The sequence below is a fragment of the Pomacea canaliculata genome, linkage group LG6 (assembly GCF_003073045.1).
Source record: "Pomacea canaliculata isolate SZHN2017 linkage group LG6, ASM307304v1, whole genome shotgun sequence".
Classification (NCBI taxonomy): Eukaryota; Metazoa; Mollusca; class Gastropoda; order Architaenioglossa; family Ampullariidae; genus Pomacea; species Pomacea canaliculata.
The window spans coordinates 29,190,815-29,209,651 of record NC_037595.1 but is presented as its reverse complement, the minus strand read 5'-3'; the positions used below and the strand labels follow the sequence as shown (position 1 = coordinate 29,209,651).

Genomic DNA, 18,837 nt, shown 5'->3' with positions numbered 1-18,837 from the left:
TCTAAAAACGAAAACAGACATGTCCTGTAACATAAACAAACAAAAGGACACAAGTTTTAGTCTACAATATTTTTTTTCATTCAATATTTTCATTAAAATAAGTGCTACTGGATCAAAGATTCTGAATCGCAGCTTCACCTTTTGATGAACTGATACGTGACCAGCATTTGAATATAAATCGCAATTTAAATACGATTCATGGTTTATGGACAAAATGTAATGCATATCGCCTTTTAGTCGCAGCCACAAAATAAAACTCTTTACAATGCAGTGTGTGTACATGCAGCAGAAAAATTTGACTTTGTTTCCCCTGCACAGCACTGTCTTCTGCCATTAATGAATTTTGTATGATGGATGCTCTGTGAAACATTTGACAATAGTTTTGTTGAGCATTCATGATACTGGGAGCTCTTCCTTGACTTTTATAGAACATGTTCACCCACATTTAAAAAAAAAATATCATATAACACATGGACATATATCACAATAAAAACCATCAAATGCCCACAACATAAGCAGAAAAATATGCAGTTTACATTGAGAAAATGAATTCCATAGACTGATTTAAACCATTGCAACCATCTTTGAAACAATGGACATCTTGGAATAAATGCTACTCTGATCAAATGTTGCTTAATGATGTGAATTTTTTTTAATACCTACACACTTGCAGAGAGGCCTTACTAGTAAGATGCTGTCAGCAGCTAGGCGTCGGAAGAGCTTCTGCTGACAGGACAACACAAAATATGATTGGTTACAATTAAATCAAACATTAGAATGGGATTGTTTCATTGCACATTTTGACACCATTTAGGTATTATTGGCATTGTCACATATAGGGAGCAAGGATTTGTATACAGTTTGCAGGACATGAAGCCACGATCTCTTGGTGCTAATGTTTCAGCAACTCTTGCTTACAATTTTGTTTTCAAGCTAGAGAGTACTAAGGTCATTCTGAACTCTTCTTTGATGATTGCTTTTACTGATCTGGAATATGTGATTTACACAAGTATTATACAGAGAAATACAATACCTCACCAGTCACCAGATTTGATATCCAAAATAAACCCTGTGTAGCGAAGCTTGATAAAAGACAAAAACATTAGTCTTTCCAAATGATGGTTAGAACTAGAAGCATCCTTCACATCAGAATAAGGTAGGTTTATACCTTATACGTACAGCAATGGCGCTACTATTGATGAAGCAGACTGGCTTTGAGGAGCGTACAAATTTTGAGCACTTGATGCGGATGGTTGCTGCTGGAAGAAGAGAAAGCTGAAGAGGGGCAAACAGGGGCCTGCACCATCGGGATGAGACTAATTTTTTATTGCCCTGCTATATATATTGTGCTGGCTTCCAAAGGCCTCGCAATTCTATTTGCCCAAGGCCCCACATCCCCCTAGAGCCATTTCTGCTGGAAGCTTATAAAAAAAAAATCTTCAGAGTAAAACAGTGACATTTCTGTGATAACATATGCCATAAACACCGTTTATAGTTTGCCTCACTGTCTAATCAAAGTGGATGCCATTAGAAATGACCACGTTCATGATAGGAAGAACACACATTTATAAATATCTTCAACACACATCCACACAAAGGCCAGGAATAATCAGTTATTATCTGTCACAAGGAATCTGAGCTTTTAACTCTCTACCAAGGACATCATCAAGGTTACAGGCCTACTTATATTAATGCCACAGATGACAGCGATGAAAATTAAACAGATTTTATTGTGTGGTATACCAAAGTAACTTGTGGCCAGCTCTCTTTGTCTAAATATCTGCATTCAAATTGTAAGTATCTGATGCACAAGCTATAGTGGGGCAACAGCATGCTTACGTACTGTTTGGCTTTAATTGGCACTTCAAGCATCGCTCCTATTGCTCATCCTCCTGCTATGGATCTTGGCTTTGGATCTATCTGCCCTTCATTGTGAGACAATCCTTTCTCAGCCTTAAAATCTTACTTGAAAATCTATTTTGTTCAGAAAGTTCTGTCTTTAGTAGGTCTCATTTGACTGAATATGCTCAAGTACTGCTTTTTTTCATGCATGAATAGCGGATTGTTTTTTTCTAAAAGGTGAACATGACGAGTATGGTTGAAATAGGCACCTTATAAATGCTGAAGAATCTCATTACTAGGACAAAAGTCCACAAATGCACATCTTGATAAATACTTATGTGTTGGGGTGCTTGTATACACGTCAGATGTGCACGCATAAGCTGCAGGTCTAATAGGTGGCAGATGAGAGCAGAAGCATGCAACAGCAAACAAAATGCTTTTCAACAAGTAAGCTAATGGGTTAATCTTCAAATTAACACTAGTCAAGACCTTACACGATGCTGGAGAGAATGCAGAAAACTAAATCAGGACCCTTCTGAAACAAAAATCTTGGTGCAGAAAAAATACTATAAAAACAAATGTTTTGGCTGTTATTCCATATGCCACTTTCATGACGTGACATTTTAAAAGACAGTGCATTTTTAACACTGGATCATAGTATGGAAGTGAAATCAACTTTGTTCAACATTGTAACAATCTTCTATTCAACTACGCATCTCAATTGTGCTTTTTAAACCACAAACTCCTTCATCTCTTAATCACTTATTGCATTAAATGTACAAGCCACGTGCAAAAGACATACCCAATACCATGCACTCGCCCAACCACATGCAGCACATTCACTGGACAGCCTTAACCCAAATGTTTGCTAAGAACATATACATGCAATCTTAGCATCATTTCTAAATCCAAGATAAAACTCCTGTTTCACATAATCATATCTCTGTGAGCATTAATCACCAACAGCAAAATCACTCAAAAGTTATGATATAATGCATTTAGTCAGAACCATCTTCAGAACTGTAATCAGAATCTTCTTCTTCTTCTGATTCATCATCATTCTTTTCCTTGTCTTCATCATCAGAGATATTCCACTGTGGGTGGTCTGTCACAATCTTGGCTTCCTTCACATCCAGCTGCAAAAGAAAAAAACACACTTTTTCACATTCTGCAGAAATCAAAAAATAAGTTAGGTTTATAAATATGGTTCTTACACAGCATTTCTAACCACACAAAACTGGCTGCTGCTAATACCTATGATTTACCTTGATGGACAACTCCTGGTCAAAGTCGGCATAGTAGGAATCTGAACGAAGAATAACTGAGTACTGGTATTTTCCTGGTTTGTTTGGTGCTGAGAATTTCACTTTCACCTGCAAAATAAAAATGTAAATTATGTAATCCCCACTGACTATTTAGCTCACAGAACACCAGCAAGCACATCAATTAAAGTTCCCACATTTTCTAAAGCAGGGACAGTCCATCTCTACCGGAAAGAAACTAAGCATTTTGTATAACATGTTTATCTAATACAGGTTTGCAACAGAATCAGTTTCACTATAAAAGTTTTAATTTATAGTTTTCTTTATAGCAAGTTTGTACATGGATGTGTTTAAATACATTAAAATGTTAACCGAATTATGTGTAATACTTGTATCATAGTACAACTACATGATCTAATAACCTTGCAAAGCATCAAATCTGATTAAAGCATGCTGCTTATCTTTAAACATATCTAACAATCTCCATCTGCCTGCTTTCATACCTCCTCTTTATCTTTCAGACTGCATACATATACCGGTACTGTAACGAGCAGTGCTTGTTTGCGATTTGCCACATACAGCCACCAGCCTTCTTGCTTCTCCTATAACAAGCAGCAAAACTGTTGTCATTAATAATATTCATAATGACCAGCATTTAAGAGGTACCTATTCTACAAGTAATAAGTGTACTCATTTAGCCATATATAATACCATTGATGAAATGCATCTTGCCTTCCCACCATGGAAATCATTGCATATTCAAAGAATGCAATTCAAATCAGCCATAGTGACAAAGATAAAAGAAATAACTATCAGCAAGCAAAAGAGTGGTGAATTAATGATTGAAAAAAAAAAAGTTTTCCCCACATCCAAAACAAAGTAGATGAAAGTAAATCTTAGTGAATCTTATACTGGAACTGTAGAGTAATTTACCTTCTGTTGCAGCAGTTTTCTGAAGACTGCAGTAACAAGTCAAGAAACACTGATATAGCCAACATATTTCCCAAGAGGAATGTACTCACCGCAGGGAAGAAAGGACAGTGGACTGGGTGACTTTCCTTCTTTCTTGTTTCTAAAGAGTTCTCCTTCTTGGACTCCATTCTGTAATTGTCCCAGTCATCATCATCATCTTCCTCCTCCTCCTTCTCCTTCTCTTCCTTCCTCTTCTCAACTAGCTTGTCATCAACACCTCCACCTGCTTCCATTTTCTGCTCATCCTCTGACCCACTGCTTTCGTCCCTTGACTCCGACACATCTCCTCTACTTTCTTCTTCCTCCTCTGGAGTTTCATGCATTACAGCTTTCGTCTTGGATTTGGCGTTTTCTGCTAACGAAGCTGAAGATTTCTGCAACAGCAAGAAACTAAACATTATGGGCATTTTTCAGTTAAAGTATGACTTTTCCATTCCTAATAATCCTTGTTCATAAACCAAATAAGTCTACACTTTCTGCAGATATCCTTGAATATCCTAAGACACATTATTGTTTCTAACTGTATGTACCATTATAAGTAGACCTGTGAAAAAAAAATGTGAACCAAGCTTTTTCTTTTGCTGAAACATATACCTAAAGACTTTCTTTGCAAACTATAAAAATTATGCCATACCATCAAATGCAATTTGTATGATGCAGGTTTTTTTTCCATCGAAATACTGTTTAATATTAAATTATAAGCCCCACCAGTTGCGTATTATCTAGATTATTTTTTCTTTTATTTACACTTTAAATTCACAAGATCAAGCAGAAATTTTAAAACTTTATGTAACTGTTGACCGATCTACAAAATCATGGTGACCTAGATAAGCTTCTCTGCACTCCTCACAAAAGCAAATGATTCATCTTGGGAAGTGGTGTGTAACAGAAAACAATTTAATACTACTTCCAAAGCAGTGTAGAAACAATTATTATTAGCAGTGTTTTGTCTAGAGGTAACTAAAAGCATCAAAGTATTGTACCACAGACCAAAAAATAAAAATGTATCTTCAGCAATGTCATGCTAACATAACCAGGATGTTATTTTGTATAACATATTATCCAGTCATAATTATAAAATGTACACAACTTTGAAATTTTTGTCACATGTGAAAGCTTAGTGTCAAATCCTCTGCCAACAAGATGATTCCAGTAATTAGACATCTCATATACCCACTGATGTATTTGACTGAAATCCTGTGGACTCAGCTACTCCTAGCTATCACAGAGTTGCTATCTTTTACATACAAAAAAAAAAAAAATATTTTAAATGATTATGTGCATGTTCATTTAGATCTTAAGATTAATACTGAATGCCCCTTCCCACTCCCACCAACAAACAAACACAAAAAAAAAGTACACTAATTATTCTCTTACAGAACTGGCAACCATTGCTGTGACAAAAATTTTCAGCAGTAAAATTTCTTTCTTCAAGTACTTACTGGATGACATGACTATGTGGAGATCACCCTCTAGCTACCCAGATGCTATGGTACAATAGAAACTGTCTTTGTTTGTGTATGAGTTGTTTGTATGTGTGGGAGAAAGTGAAAAAAAAGGAGCTCACAGCTGCTGCCGCTGCTGCTGCAGCATTCTCCTTGTCCGCACGAGCTTGTGCTGCAGCCTTCCATTGGTAGGGCTGTTTGACCTTTTTCTTTGTCTTGCCTCCCTTTTTCTTGGTCTTCTTTTGTTTCTCCCAGGCTTTAGGCTTGCGATCAGGCGAGCCTCCATCTATTCCATCCTGTTTATATTTTTTTAAAAAAGCAGACCAAGATCAGAAAAAACTATTCTACTAACTATTCTCTGTGAGCAGACTGATGTTTCTTCTAGGAGGTTTAGCTAAGCTGTATACAGAACCAACAAGAGAGAGCAGCTAGCTGAAAACAGCCTAGAGGTATCAGGTTTGATTGCATTTAAAGTGATAGGTAGCTAGAAAATGCATCCCTTATGTTCCATACTACTAAGAGAAAAACAAAATACTGGCTTTTTCCTGACATTTTCCAGAATAAACTTCATTCATCCAGTCCACTGATACCATAAGCATATTTCAGAACTTTTAGGAGTAATCAATATATACTTCTATTTGTCCCAAAATACACATTTGTGCACTCCTTAACATTACTATTAACATTACTAAAACAGTGAAATTGGAAAAAAAACTAGCTATAGTCACCGTCAGACAGAAGGGATTTTTTGTGTCTGCTGCTTTCCATGTGACTACACATGGCATCTATACCTCATGTTAGAAAGTTTCCCTTCCTTGCCACAAAGATCACAATTATATTTGGCTTTGTCGTTCTTCACTTCTGTGAGCCACGGCCAAAATGTTTTATATTTTTCATCAGTAAGTCACAGCTTTTTGAAGTCCAATTTGTGGACATTTAATTTAGGAGGATGACGATGCCAGTGCAGAAGGCAACAATCAAATCAGCAGGTGAAAATATTCTGCAGCTATGGGTCAATTTCCAACTCATACGGAAAAACAAACAACAAAAAACAAACAACAAAATTTAATCTAGAACTTTTTTTTACACTTAAAAAATTAGGCATAATCAGTTTTCAGCAAATTTAAAGCTATATGCCACTAACATCAAAGGTAAAAACTTGCTAATCAAGAGCAGCAAGACAAGAAGGAGGTTGGGTCACTCATCCCCTAGAGCAGACCTGGGCAAGGGCTGGCCCGCAGGCCACATCTGGCCCGCCTCCTGTCTCTGACCGGCCCGCCCGCCAGTATATATATACTATATATACAGTATTGGGTAAAACTGAGTTAACTATATTAGTCCGGCCCTCTAAAACCATCCCATATTTCTCATGCAGCCCCTTGGGAAAATTAATTGCCCACCCCTGCCCCAGAGGCAGTGAAATGTGTGTACGTCTGACCCCAAGAGACAGTGTTTATGCTAGAAGGTAGGGTCACTTGTCCCCAAGAGGCAGCACCGATTTGTGTTGCAACAATCCCAAGATGAGGTGTCTATGGTTTAAGATAATTTGTGTGTGTGGAAGATATATATATCTGCATTCTGAAACATTAGTCCCCAGTGACTTTCTTAGATTATCATTGGTACAGTGGAACAACAATACCCAGTGACTGAAATTAAGAGTATCATCTGAATCGTCATCAGCGTAAGCAGTGTTAACAATGACTTTGTGCTGGACTTTAAACTTTATTATAATATTTAAAAATCAACCTAAGAAAAGGAACTTCCCTTTAGGACTGTGTTTACAATCAGAGATCTTAGATAGTAGTAAGGATTGACTGATTGATATATGTATGTTTAGAAATTAATCTCTACATTTTTTGTGTATTTTTTTATTAGTTACTGTAACATAAATTTAGTTAATATCATTAAATGTACACAGGACTGCAAAAGAGGCAGAATTGTTTTGTGAAGAAAAGAATGTGCAAATGTCCAGGCGTCTACATGTACTTGAGTATCTGTGACACTGACCTGCATGCTAAAACTCATGAGAAGGATGAAGATTCGTCCATGTTAATGATCTATCCCAAATTTTTTGTGTGCACACATTGGTCAGAAGATAGAACTGGCAAATATCAGCGAGGAAAACATTATGATAGCATTCACAACTTTGGTCAAGGTCCATGGGAGAAAGCACAGATCAAAAGAAAGAGCAATGAATGGAACTGATACACTATGCTTTCAATGGCAAAATAAAGAATATCATGGTACACATAAAAGAAATGTGATAATAAACATATTTCTGGTCTAAATTGATTGCAGATTACCCTGACTAAAAGGCACGACAAACTGAGTGTACCATCTTCATGGAGAAGTGAGGAGGCCTTATAAATGAGTTGGGGACATTGAAATCTTGGATAAGTCTACTCCTAGCTTTTGGGGGTTGGAAGAGGGCTGAGGTGAGAGTAGAATTCAAGTTCATACAGGAGTGAACAAGCAAGACGGCTTCTGATTAAAATATTCTGAATTGGTGACTCCAGCGGTACCAGACTCTTTACACCCTTACACAACTCACCTGCTTATCTTCCTTATCGTCATGCTCATCTTCTTCGACATTCTCATCAATCTTCGGGGGATCATCTTCATACAGACTTTCTGCAGGCGCAAAATCTTTGTCGAAAGGAACTCCCAAGACATTTCGAACCAGATTCACAGTTACGGTGACTATGGAGCCTGCAGTAATTGTGGTGGGGTCTTCCTCATCCAGCACTGTACAGAGATCAACATAACATACATCTGTAAGAGAGATAAACTCATTGTTCTAGCTGTAAACTTGTGGCACCTATACATTCTGAGACTAGGATATCAATCAGTATTTGACAAACATATACTTTTTATACTCAGCTAACCATAATCCTTTTATGGAAAAGACGGCAAAGATTATGATGTTTACATCCAATGTCTCAGACTCTTTTCAATCGGTCATCAGCAACATTTTCAAGTTTTATTAATTTCACCCTTTAACTAGCAGATATTAGGATAAATACATGCACCTAAATTAACATAAGTTTCTTAATATTTGCACAGCACACTGTCGAGCAAATTTTCCCCCAAACTTTGGAATCTTGGTAATCAAAAGTAAATGTAAACAAACATCTAGGGTTTACTTAAAAAAAGTGCTTTTTGACTGACTGGTTTAGACACAAGGGAATCCTTCCCTATCCTGAAAGTAGACGACAAGTGCCCTGACCTATTTCTTAAGTGAGTGAACAGTAAAGTCTATATATGCACACTGGTACCGAACCTTGCTGTGAACACATTTAAATTGAAGTTATGTTAAGTTAGTTAAGTAAGAAATTTAAGTTTGCTCATGCACACCACCCCTGGTCTGTAAGTCATACTTCACACTTCTACTAAGTAACACATTGATACCCAAGAATTTCAACAGTTTCCAAAAATTCTTCAAATATAAAATAACCATGACAGGAGAACAAATCAATATTATAATTTAAGTTTTTTTATAAAAAAAAAAGCAGAATTAACGGTTTCTACCTCAATCTAATGCGAAACAGCACATTCTTATAAATTAAAAAAAAAAGAAATTAAGTATTACCAATGGTAATGAAAGCAGAAAAAGTTCTTCAATAAGGTATATTACCTTCAGTGCGTATTTTCATCTGAATATGAGGCATGTTTGAACTGACTGTGACAACATCTAAGTACTCTGCATCAGACAGACTGCGCAGAATTTGACGACGCTCTTCATCTTTCATGGCAACTAGGTCCCTAATGTGTCGAATATCACGCTGCAATAAAGAAAACAGGTAAACAAGCAAGCAGACCAGAGGGGGAAAAAATGTTAATCCTTATTATTAAAATATGAACCCCTCCATCCTTTCTGCCCAAAAACTAGTATTACCTTTCTGTTAGTAAAGTGTCGCAGCATATCTGGTGTGATGTGAGGCAACTGCTGAAGAGGGCTGGCCTTCTCATTTAAAGCTTGCACAATCATCTGGCTCAGTTTCATAAGATTCTCAATGGTCTCCAGTCTGGGTGGTTGCTGAACTGAAAACAGAAAAGATACTTGCAATCAAAAGACTCAAGAAAACAGTTGCACAATTTATGAACTCAAAGCTAAAAGGCTTGCTACATGGCTTCTCTATAGAGATAAACTTCTGAAGTATTTAAAAATGTTTAGCATAGTGACTTCTCCAACTCTAGGATACCAACAAAAAGTCCACACGTTGACTATACTCACCTCATATACAACAATTTGCAAAAATTTAATTAATTCAGTGATATTGTTTTGTTAATTTTAATAACTATTTTAACATCTAATACTAAAAGGTAATGGAACAATAATGAAACATGTTATATAGTATTTTCAGCCAAGAATACATGAAATTCTGTAAGTCTAACAGATGACAAGCTCAGCCATGATCTAAATATCAATATTTACAAACCTCTTCCTGACATTGCCATGGCAACTAAAGTGGCACACACATTAATCATCTCATTGATGAGGTAAGGACACTTCTTCAGGACATATGCTTGGTCTGTTAAAGGGAAAAAACATGCCATTATCAGTTCTGTTTTGTTAGTCAGGGAGACCAGTGAGACTGGTGAATGTTTGTCAAGTTCCATTTTATTGCTTTTATACTGACAAACAACAACAAATGGTCTGGAAAAAAAGACTTTCACAATCACCTTCATCATGCATAATTTGCTGAAGACTCAAAGACTATGTCATGTTCCATCATCAACACACATTTTTAAAAAATAAAATGATTTCTATAGTCTTACTCCAGCTTCCTTAAACTCATAATTGTTATTTTAGATGATTTTACTGCCAGACATGACAGCTTAAAATAATGAATGACATAAAACTGGAAAAGTAGAAAAAGAACTATGGAGCACCTGGTGCAAGAGTGTGTTCATTTAGTGGATGTCTGTGAAAGTGGGCAAGAAGCAAAACTCGAGCTTTGACACTGTATGGTAGACACAGAGGACGCTCCCGATTCTTTTCTTGAATACTGCCCAAGATTTTCATTAGCTGAAAATAAACAATATTCACTTCTTTCAGTTTCAAATATTTTACCCCCATCTCCCATGACTTGCAATAGATATTACTGACATGTTACCCCTTCAGATTACACCTAGCATTTTATATCATTCTACTGTATATTTTACTCTTTCCACCACGTTCATAACATGCAAGTACACAGCTATGTGCATGTAGCTGTGAATAAGCATGCAACTCTAATTGTATTCTGCACTGCTGAAAAATATTAGTGAGGTATTACTGGTTACTCTTCTACTTAAAATATGCAACACTCACTGATGGAACCTCTTCATTGTCACTAGGTCTCTCTTGTACTTCAGTATTGTACATCCGACTGAACTCACACGATGCAGCCAAGATCATCATGGCACCTAAAAAAGCAAGGTTACCATATTCCCGAGGTATAAGGTGTCAGAGCTACAAGGGCCAACATTTTGTAAAGCCCAAACCAGTGTCCTCTCCTTTGCTGCCTTACCCTACCCAATCCTTTACTGAGTAAACAGTTATATCGCACCTCATGAATTTTGCCTTGGTATGGTTATGCTTTAATATAAAGCTGAATTTGCTGGGTCATAAGCATGATAGCAAGAAGAATACAAAGTTCAAGGGCATCACTGTTGCTTATATTACAACAAAAGTTATGCACAGAGCAAAAGCATTTGCTTAATTTGTAAACATATATCTTCATTCACTAAGCCACACTTTGTTTCTGTGTGACAAACACAACTTTATATCCGTTATTTATCAGCTCGCACAATCAGTTGCAAACTCTTCTGAATAAATTCTTTCTCTACACTAAGTCAAAGGCAACACAAAAAGTGTCTGCCTTATCAAACTGTGTTACCACCAAGTTAAGGCTAGCTAGAAAATCAAAAACCCATATTAAACAAACTCACGCTTAAGGATCATGTTCGGAGTTTTGCTGATAAAGTAAAAGTAAAGACGGTTGGTCTCCAAGAGCACCTGGTCGCTGCTAAACTTGATGGAGCGGTACCACCAAACTCCCTGTGAAGAAATTAAGATAAACAATATAAATTCAATAGAAAAAAACAAAAACAATGCAGATAGTAACAGGAAAGGTATTTTCAATGGCTAACCTTATGGTGAAAGCTAATAAATCACATTTCAAGGTCTGAATCTTATAAAAGAACTTTGCTGTTACAATAATGCATGAAAGTCCTAAAACAAAATCAAAATACACAAAAGTGTAATTATAATACCAATTAATTAATGTCCTAGTGGATCAAGCTATAGGGACAAGGGAGAAATACTCACCACAACAATAGGAAGTATAATAATAAACACCAGTCCATATGCAGCGAGCACCTGTAAACAAGTAAAGTTTTCATGATGTTCAGATCTCTTATGATAACAATAGTAAAAAATTTAGACAGGTGAAATGGATTCAAGTCTTTCAGATGCATCAAAAAATATTGAAAATGTCAAAGCTATAGATCTGAATTTGATTCCAATTATAAACATACTTCAAAACTCAATACTTACTTAAATATAATGCATGAAATGTAAGAAAACAGATACAAGGCAAAAGGTGCAAGGATCTTACCCACATGGAGTTTTCTCTTTCAACAATCCATTTTGGAAGGGCAATCCCAAATCTTGTTGCTGAAAGAATGAGGATAAGTACTCTGACAACTGTACAATTTTATGTGACAGTCCCAGAAATGCAAATCATTTATGTTAAGTATATTAAGGATATTTTCAAAGCATAGCAGTAAGCAAATCAAGACCATATCATCCCTTGTCAGTCATGATGAATTCACATATACCTGGATGTACAAAACTAATCCATTCCTAACCATCTGTAAATCAAAAGATCACAAAAAGAAATGAGTACATAGTGAAACACTATTTCTTCCAGATCCAACATAGACATAAGTACCTCTCTCCTTTTGAGACTTTCAAAAATCACTTTAAATACCCCCAATCTATGTATTAAACTACCAGTCCATGCTTAAAAGAATTTTACACATCATTTACAATCAACAAGTTAATCTCTTCTTTTTAAAACTTAGACATCATGCTTTTGTAATATGTTGCACTTTGCCCATTCCACCAATAGATTTGTGCATGTCACTGCATGTCTTTAGTATTTTCTCCAGACTGCTGTCTATTCTTCTCTTTGATATAGTCCCTGTGTCTTGTTTTTGCCTCAAGTGCAGAACACATTTAATATTATTCCTACTGAGATTGGTTTTTTTTTTTGTTTCCTCTCATATTTAGAACGATTACAATGATTTCTTTAATGCTTGCAGGAATGCACACACGCACACATGTTCATGAACATATGAAAGCAGAACAAACCACAGCTCACCCTCTGGGCCATCAGGATTGCCATATTCCTGCCAGTTTTTCCGAGACTCTTCATCTGTTAATCTGAAGATAAGAGACACAAACATACACTTTTCAATGTCAGAAAATCTTCGTCTATTAATACAACAACTTAAACTATTGTTAACAAGCTAAAGGCAGCATAAGATAACAATTTATTTATCCCAGAGGGCAATTCAGGGCAGCTCAATATGAAAGCACAAAACAATACCATAACCTATCCATATCCGCCAAACAGACTCATGCATCCATGTTTCAGACAGCTGCATTTATTCGCACAGTAACATTCAGAAGTTGCACGGCTGAAACGACAAGAAGCAGTCTGGGTCTGTAGGTGTTGCATGTAGGTACACAGAATCAGTGGCTAAATGGGAATTGGAAAAATTTTCCTGACAGGACATATCTGTCATCACGAAGGATTTTAGATACTTTCACGAGTGTCTATCTGTAGAGGATTCTGGGCTGTTCCAATGACTTTAGAACAGGTGGATACAACACAATGTAAGCTGCATGTATTTTACCAATAAACTGTTGTAAAAAAAAAGAAAAACATGCTCTCTATGAAAGAGCTGAAGAAATCGCTAGCAGACTGAGAAAGACTTCAACTTCTGGAGAAGGAAGAGGCACTGTTGAGCCTTCATGACAACTTGAGTGTTGGAATCTCAGCAAAGTCTCCAATCAAAGAAGGTGCCCAGGTATTTAAAAGCAGGGCTTGGTGAAGAATCACATCAGAAATCAAAGACAATCTCTTTGGTCTTACTCACATTAAGTTCTAAGAAACTGTCATTGCACCAGACAATAAATGCATCCAAAGTTACACCACGGATATCTACTGGCCTGCTAAGAGAGAGCAGTGCAGTGTCATCAGAAAATTTGACAAGATATTGACCATCATGGTTACTGCAACAACCGTTGGTATACAGAATAAATAGAAGCAGGGATAAAACACTGCCTTGGGGTGAGCTGGTGCACATTGTGATGGAGAAGGAAAAAGTGCCATTGACTTGTTACTGCCTGTCAACTAAAAAGTGAATGATCTGTGAAACTAGCTAATGGTCAAGGAAAACTTGTTGAGAAGTCTGTGGTTATGTGGCTGGATGGTGTTGAAAGCCGATGAGAAGTCAGCAAACAACAGTCGTGCAAGGGTTTGTGGACTCTCCAGGTGTTTGAACTAAGTATAGAGGATAAATAATTTAGCATCATCAACACTTCATTTTGACTGGTATGCAAATTTTAAGGGGTCAAGATATTTGTTAGTGGCTTTTAAAATGATGACTGTCTCTAATACTTTCATGACCAATGATGTTAAGGCCACTGTCTAAAGTCTTTGAGATGCTGAGCTCAAGCTTTCTTTGGAACTGGGACAATGGTAAACAATTTCCAAGCTGCAGGGATGGATAGTGAATCCACAAAGCGCTGAAATAGGTGTTGGAAAATAAACACACAATAAAAAAAAAAAACTCTCTAGATCAGACAATGACAGATGTCAGACACATTTAGAAATAAAGGCACATACGCTGCATAGGCTTTGGCTATTCTCATAAATTTCTTCTGATCTCCAGTCTCCTTGTCAGGATGATAGATCAAGCTCAATCTTCTGTAGGCACGTCTGATCTCAGACTGGCTAGCTTCCTAAATATAATAAAGCACGTAACACAATAAACAAGGTTTTGTTGATGATTTTAGACTTTTGAAAATATGTAAAGGCATAAAGCCAATGAATCATCCACACTACATTTGAATATTGTTCATTAAGTAGGGCATGCTTTGTTTTGAAACAAATGTAAACTGTAATTACAAGCGGCATTTCCACTGCAAAATATATATTATAGTAATAATGGGATTTAAATACCCATATATATGGGATAAGGGGAAGTAGGTAATGATGCTGTATGACAGAGATGGGCATAATGATCACATGCAGAGTGAACGCTACCAAGAACCTGAATGAACACAAAGACAGGAGTAGGCAGGAGAAAGGAACAGTCTGGGTAGACTGATTACAGTAGGTATTTCTCAAAGAGGTTTTAAGTCCACACTTGAAAGTATATATCATCCTCACTGTATGGAGAGACAGTGGCAGGGCATTCTTAATACTGAGAACAGAAAAAGGAAAAAGTGACTGCTAAATTTCTCCAGTCTCATAGGTGGGACAGTGAGGAAACCGACATAGGCAGAGATAACTGACCTGCCAGGCTGGTAAGCTGATAAAAGTTCACAAAGACTGGGACAAGGCCATGAACAACACAATAGCAAAATATTGCAACCCTGAATTTGATGCGAGCCCAAACTGGCAGCTAATGCTGATGTAGTGTGACATGATTCACTTGCAAAATGCAATTCAAGCAGCATTGTTTGGAAATCTCTGGAGTTTGCCGAAGCAGACAGTTATTGAAATCAACAAACAGTGAGTTACAATAGTCAAGCTTGGACAATACAAATTCCGATATAAGCTGCTTGGTGGAAGCAACAGAGAGATGTCTAATGTAGCTGATCCTATGCAGTTCAAGTCAATGGACTTTCTCATCGAATTAAAATGATTTTTGCAAGACAATGACTTGTCAGAATTTAATCCAAGGTTCCTGACAACCTGTCAAAGAATGATAGTGGATCTAAAGAAAGTGACAGATGTGGATGGATGGAGATGCTTAAGCCAGGTTTAGAGGCTATTAGTTTTTCCCCCAGTAATTTGTTTGACAACATCCAGTCTTTGATAGAATCAAGAGCTTGCTGAGTGCTGGTGAACAATCTGTGGAGTTGGCAAACTGAGCCAGAAATCAGGTGTTGAGTATGCATCCCACTCATCCACCAGATAACTTTAATAAAAATTTAAACAACTGAAAACACCAGGCATCTAATGTACAAGTTGAAAATCAAAACTAAGATCATAAACCAAATATGATTCAGCAACTTAATGACAAAGTAACAATCTATTTCATATAAATAACCTGTGAATAATATTCTAATATGACAACATTTGTAAAAGTTTATATTTTGCATACTGTTTTTATCCAACAGTTTATTTTTGTTACATTAAGTCTTTTGCTGTTTTCTTTCAAGACCCTACTATTTATTCACCACTGATTTTAAATCATAGCTTTCCAGCTCTATTTGGACAGATTAGTTACAGTAGAATTTCCTTGTATATACTTTCTTTACTAAAATTAATTTTTGCCATTTTTAATTGTTTTATTACAAAATAAAGATATGGATTGTTCTGAAAAGCTTTTATTCTCATCATCAACTTTTGTTACTGAAAATAGCATTTTAATGAATTTTTTTTTTTATTTCGATGTAGTCCATTGACTTGCAGACAACTTTTTCTTTTTCATTGTTTTTTTCAATTAAATCTGTGACATGCCCAGTCAAATAGATTTCCCAAAATAAAAATAGATGTCATATTATCCTGGACCTCGTAAGCTGACTTGAAATTCTAGACCATGGATCATGCTTTATCACATTCTGTAGCCTTATGTTTCAAAGTTCTACTATTTTTATCCTTTATACATTAGACTCCAAAGAAAATAAACAAAAGTAAATATAAAAAAAGGAAAAAAGGGAATACTACAATAGTGAAAGAAGACCACTACTCACCCGATCAATCTCCAGCTCGCTAAATGGATCATATTCAACATAATCTAACTGAATTCTGGATACTTTGTAAGCCAGCAAAAAGAAGATAATCCATCCAATGATCAGTGCTCCTTTTCTGAAATTCAAATAAAACCAGTAATAAATATGCCTGCGTCAAACAAATAATTCAGCACTAATCAGTTTTTGTATCATATTCCTTGATGTACCTACATGTGCTGCTTGGAATTTTGAATCACATTATGAAATCCTGTAATGTTTTGATCACTACTTTAGTTTTATGATCTGACAATAATGTAAATTCTATTTTAATTTAGATTATAATAAATTCATAACTATTATTTATTTGCTCAAAAAAAGAAAATTAGAAAAATACTTTCAATAGAGCCTTTCAGTTCCTACCATTTTACCATCTGAATATAAGAAATACTCTTGAAAAGCTATACTACACAGCAAACATTGTTGTATGCATTACAAAGGTACAGTTAACCCCCTTAGCATGACATAAAAGTATAAGTATTATAAAGATTGGCTAATAACTGAAGACTGTAAAGACAACAGTGGGTGAAGTTTGTTTTTTTATTATTGCTGCTTTCCGATAAACATTAGAGTAAGAAAACTAACAGTTTTGAAAAGGTGAAAGCTTGAACTCTGGATTAAAAGTAATGACAATTGCCTTCCCCGTGATTCCCCAGCAAAGCCACGATCATGGCTCATTTTGCTCTAAGGGTTAAAATAGACCAACTAAAGTAATAATAAAACCTACACAATATTTGTCACATTGTATTCACTGCTTTTCAAAATAACATGACACAAAACCTCTTACATGATGGTTGGCTTTAAAGTCGACTCTTCCTTCTTGCGTATTTGATTTTTCTTTACACATGGTGGACAACTACAAACACCTCTTTTCTTGGCTGTTTTGTCTGAAATTTTAATAAATTTATAAATGCTGTTGCATAACTGTGCAAAATACTTATTGTTAGTATTCAGTTTCACAAGTAAAATTTTAGAAATTGAATTATTTGTAACTGACACAGTCATGAAGCAGAAACTGTGCAGCTACTATGTCATATGTTGATGTGCAAGCAGGTCTGATAGCAGGCAAAAACATTTCTCACAATTTAAATGACAAAATGTGAAGATATAAAAGATCAGGAATAGCTTCTATAAGCTTCTGACTTCTTGAAAATATTTAACGGAATTTAAAAAATCTTCGGTAATCAACGTAGTTTTGCAGATATATACAAGTACTAATAAATTTATTATTACAGTTATCAAAAAAAAAAAAAAATTAGACGTTTTCGTGCGTTTTGAGCTTGTAAGACAAAAACAATGTGAGTAAAACAAACGACAACGAATAATGCTTGAGGTATATATATAATCATAACGCCATAACACGAGTAGGCAAATGATAGCACGCAAATCAAATGCTAGTTATAAGACTTCTTGTGCATCCCTTTGCATCATACTAAGTACACAAGCAAATATGAATGCCATAACGTTTCTTAAACGATTGAACGTGTGCATAAATATGTAGCGCTGTAAGTCTTTAAAATGTTTGGAATGTTCTCCATCTGGAAGCAATGAACTAAAGAGTTTGGGTGGACAAGAAACGTTAGAGACGTCTCATAACCTATGCTAGTTTCAGAACAAAGTAACATTGCGATCTTCCTTCTTACCAGATTGTTTAGATCGTGGCCAGCCAAAGTATGTTGCTGGAATTATAACTAAAGCCCAAAATGAGAGCAGGAAATAAAAGAAAGTCCCTCCCTCTTCATCGTACTCAAACTGCATGCCAGCCATGCTTAAAGTTTTACTACGTCCAATTCTCGTATTCGCGATATCAGTAGCTTTCTCCGCCCTCTCAAAAATAAGGACTTTTATTTATAAGTTTACTTTTATAAAATATATGTATTAAGATGGAACTTAAAATTTTATTTTTTAAGAAAAAATGTGTATTGTCTGCTGTGCCAGAGATCTATACGATCTTCTTTTTTTTTTTTCAATCTGACGTAGACACTAGAAGTTGACGAGAGTTATTCATCTGAGTCAAGCTGTTTCGTGTGTTTAGATGTGTTCCTCAAGCTGCGGTTGAATCGAACTCTTTCTTTGTGGACTACTATAATTCTCGGTCAATTTTGCAAACTTCCGATTGCATTAAAAACAAATCATTTTGTTTGTTTTCTGTGACTATGCAGCAGACGTTACGAATAGTATTACTAGAGCTATACCTTATTTTGATGGTATAATCTCTGGCAGCCATTACTCAGATGGGAATGATATAATAGTATACTGCGCTTTTGTTGCAGCTGACCATAGCCAAGCAATATAACCT

General features: G+C 36.0%; 1 protein-coding gene across 1 annotated transcript; it reads right to left on the bottom strand.

The window, feature by feature from the left end:
* Nucleotides 1-54: 54 nt before the first annotated feature.
* LOC112565685 (translocation protein SEC63 homolog) lies at nucleotides 55-18,338 on the bottom strand. Its single transcript, XM_025241327.1, has 19 exons — nucleotides 18,182-18,338; nucleotides 17,326-17,425; nucleotides 16,503-16,617; nucleotides 14,425-14,540; nucleotides 12,892-12,953; nucleotides 12,124-12,182; nucleotides 11,835-11,885; nucleotides 11,456-11,564; nucleotides 10,836-10,930; nucleotides 10,415-10,550; nucleotides 9,961-10,053; nucleotides 9,417-9,562; nucleotides 9,156-9,303; nucleotides 8,073-8,266; nucleotides 5,644-5,817; nucleotides 4,127-4,450; nucleotides 3,608-3,706; nucleotides 3,108-3,215; nucleotides 55-2,978 (listed from the first exon to the last, which is right to left on the bottom strand). The coding sequence occupies exons 1-19, from the start codon at nucleotides 18,303-18,305 to the stop codon at nucleotides 2,841-2,843; spliced, it is 2,391 nt and encodes a 796-aa protein (XP_025097112.1). The 5' UTR covers nucleotides 18,306-18,338; the 3' UTR covers nucleotides 55-2,840.
* Between the last annotated feature and the right edge of the window lie 499 nt (nucleotides 18,339-18,837).

What these genes read in the sequence shown, in the direction of transcription:
- LOC112565685 (XM_025241327.1), bottom strand. Translation starts at nt 18,305, where the DNA reads ATGGCTGGCATGCAGTTTGAGTACGATGAAGAGGGAGGGACTTTCTTT. An exon ending in GATGAAAATACGCACTGAAG is followed by an intron (nt 8,267 to 9,155) that starts GTAATATACCTT and finishes ATCTCTGTACAG; the next exon opens with TGCTGGATGAGGAAGACCCC. An exon ending in CAGCAGCAGCGGCAGCAGCT is followed by an intron (nt 4,451 to 5,643) that starts GTGAGCTCCTTT and finishes TTGCTGTTGCAG; the next exon opens with AAATCTTCAGCTTCGTTAGC.